The sequence below is a fragment of the Salvelinus namaycush genome, chromosome 17, assembly GCF_016432855.1.
Source record: "Salvelinus namaycush isolate Seneca chromosome 17, SaNama_1.0, whole genome shotgun sequence".
NCBI lineage: Eukaryota > Metazoa > Chordata > Actinopteri > Salmoniformes > Salmonidae > Salvelinus > Salvelinus namaycush.
Genome location: NC_052323.1, coordinates 38,522,477 through 38,525,606, shown reverse-complemented (window position 1 = coordinate 38,525,606; position 3,130 = coordinate 38,522,477). Strand labels below are relative to the sequence as shown.

At 42.3% G+C, this 3,130-nt stretch overlaps 1 protein-coding gene across 1 annotated transcript in view; it reads left to right on the top strand.

Annotated features, from left to right (window-relative positions):
* The window catches only part of LOC120062213 (T-box transcription factor TBX22-like), a 22,270-nt gene extending 20,902 nt beyond the window's left edge, over nucleotides 1-1,368 (top strand). The window contains exon 6 of the mRNA XM_039012014.1: nucleotides 1,184-1,368. Within this exon, the coding sequence (XP_038867942.1) occupies nucleotides 1,184-1,368 (185 nt within the window). The remainder of the gene's footprint in view (nucleotides 1-1,183) is intronic.
* The last annotated feature ends 1,762 nt before the right edge of the window (nucleotides 1,369-3,130 follow it).

Here is a 3,130-nt window from a genome sequence, read left to right as displayed (position 1 = left end):
AATTAAACACGCCTCGACAGGACATCAATTAAAAATAAGCTGCTTCAGCCAAAACCGATAATAACACCAGGCTGAAGACGGGCCAAAAATCAATTCGGTGGTCAGGGCGATATTGCAATAAGTGCTGTCGCGCGACCCCAAAAACCACTAAAAATAACACAAGCATGCACTAGTTCAGGACCTCCCGTCCATTCTCAATGAGCTGTTCTTCCCCGACGCAAACCAGAGAATTATATAAATACCTTGGCTTGGATCAGGACCTGTGTCTTCAAATAAGCCCCTGGACTCCCCAAAGAAAAACAGTAATAACAGCAGTACCAGGACATTCAATAAGCTCGCTCCCGCGAAGCCCCACCAAAAGTGACCAATTAAATTTAAAACCTGCCAACCTCACAGGACATCACAGAGATTCAATGAAGCTTGCTCCTCCTCGAAGAACATTGACCAGCATCAGGAACATCATTGAAAATACTCCCACCGCACCCAACGAATAGTTAAGAGCAAATGCTCCACACCCAGACCAAACAAACAACGTTTAAACCCAGCCCATTTCATTACGGGGGGGTACCGGATTGCAGTCATGATCATATAGACAATCATAATATATACAATATAATTTTATCCCAAGCTTGCCCATCACCCCCACGCAAACATTAACATCTGCATTCCAGGACATCAATGAAGGACAGATAAGCAGGTCCCCCACCGACTTGCATCTGTTAATTTAGCTCCCCAACGAGAATTTATGAGAACCCAGCCTCCCATAGCTCCCCCAAGGGACATCGTCAAATTTAATAAAGCTTCAGCTTCATGCACACCGTGTGTCCCAGCCTCCCACACATGTGTATACTTTAAACTTACCATGCACGATCTTACAGATGAATCAGACAGGTCACTTCATTAAGCCAAGCAGTCATAGTCTGCTCATCTCCCACTCACAACCATCTACCTATTCTATTAAACCCCCTCATCTTTCCCTCACTTCTATAACTCCCTTCTATAAATATCAGTCTGCCTATTTGTCTACCCTATTGGTCGTCTTCCAAAAAACCAGCCAAATACAAAACACAAACCGACCAGTTGACATTCAATAAATTCACCGATGAGTCCCACACACACTTAATCTTTAATAACATATAGCCTCCTATATCCGGACATCACATAATACTAAGCTGCTCACCAGAACATTATATTAAATATCTGCAAAAAAAATCCATGATCAGGACTCCATCACCCCACCATCTTTCTTCCCAAGATAGCTCCTCCTCCATCCAAACATATACCTCTCACATCATAAGCCCTCCCACATTAAGCCAGCTAATCAGGCATCAAAAGACTGTGTCCCAACTAAACCAATCTGACATATAAGTACCGGCCTTATAAAACCGCATCAGGGACATTCTATATAAGATGCTCTCCCTAGACACACCATAAACCCCCACATTAACCGCTATCAGGACATCAAATAAGCTTTCCGTCCTCCCAAAACATTATAAACCTGCATCAGGTCATCAATAGAGCCTCCAAAACTAACTATCTGATACACCAGCTCATCAGGGACACATCATAAGCTTGCTCCCAAACATTATAACCTGCATCAGGACATCAATAAGTCTTTACAACTGTCCCTCATCCCAGACATTATAATCATCTTCCCATTCCCGCTCTCCTCCTTTACCTAGCCTCATTTCCAGCGACATCATAAGCTGCCCGAACATTATAAACCACCATCAGGACATCAATAAGCTGCTCCCAACACATTATAAAACCTGCATCATAGGACATCAATAAGCTGCTCCCAAATACATTATAAACAGCCACATCAGGACATCAATATAGCTGCTCCCAAATATTATAAACCATGCATCAGGACATCAATAAGCTGCTCCCAAACATTATAACGCATCAGGACATCATAAGCTGCTCCAAACATATAAACCTGCATCAGGACATCAATAAGTGCTCCCAAACATATTAAACCTGCATCAGGACATCAATAAGCTGCTCCCAAACATTATAAACCTGCATCAGGACATCAATAAGCTGCTCCCAAACATATAAACCTGCATCGACATCAAAGCTGCTCCCAACATTATAACCTAGCATCAGGACATCAATAAGCTGCTCCCAAACATATAGAAACCTGCATCAGGACATCAATAATCTGTCCCAACATTATAAACCTGCATCAGGAATCAATAAGCTGCTCAAACATTATAAACCTGCATCAGGACATCAACAAGCTGCTCCCAAACATTATAAACCTGCATCAGGACATCAATAAGCTGCTCCCAAACATTAACCTGCATCAGGACATCAATAAGCTGCTCCCAAACATTATAAACCAGCATCAGGACATCAATAAATGCTCCCAAACATATAAAACCTGCATCAGACATCAATAAGCTGCTCCAAACACATAAACACTGCATCAGGACATCAATAAGCTGTTCCCCAACATATAAACCAGCATCAGGACATCAATAAGCTGCTCCCCAACATAAAACCAGCATCAGGACATCAATAAGCTGCTCCCAAACACTATAAACCTGCATCAGGACATCAATAAGCTGTTCCCAAACATTATAAACCAGCATCAGGACATCAACTAAGCTGCTCCCCAACATTATAAACCTGCATCAGACTCAATAAGCTGCTCCCAAACATATAAACCGCATCAGGACAAAAGCTGCTCCCCAACATTATAAACCGCATCAGGACATCATAAGCTGCTCCCAAACACTATAAACTAGCATCAGGACATCAATAAGCTGCTCCCAAACATTATAAACCTGCATCAGGACATCAATAAGATGCTCCCAACATTATAAACCTGCATCAGGAAATTGAGTCTATCACAGTTCATGTGGGATTCAATGACAAGATGGATTTTAAAGAAATGATTGGGTTGACACCAACAAACACCCCATAATATCTGGCCCTTTGCCCTCCCCAAATGGTGGCATTGAACGGTTCAGCAGACTTTTAGCACTCAATAACTGTTTACGAGACTATTGCAGCTCTGTGGGTCTAACATTTATTGACAATTCTGATACCTTCTGGAAACAAAGCTCGTATTGTAAAGAGGATGGGATCCACCCAAATCATCTGGCTTCCTGGATCCTTTCAC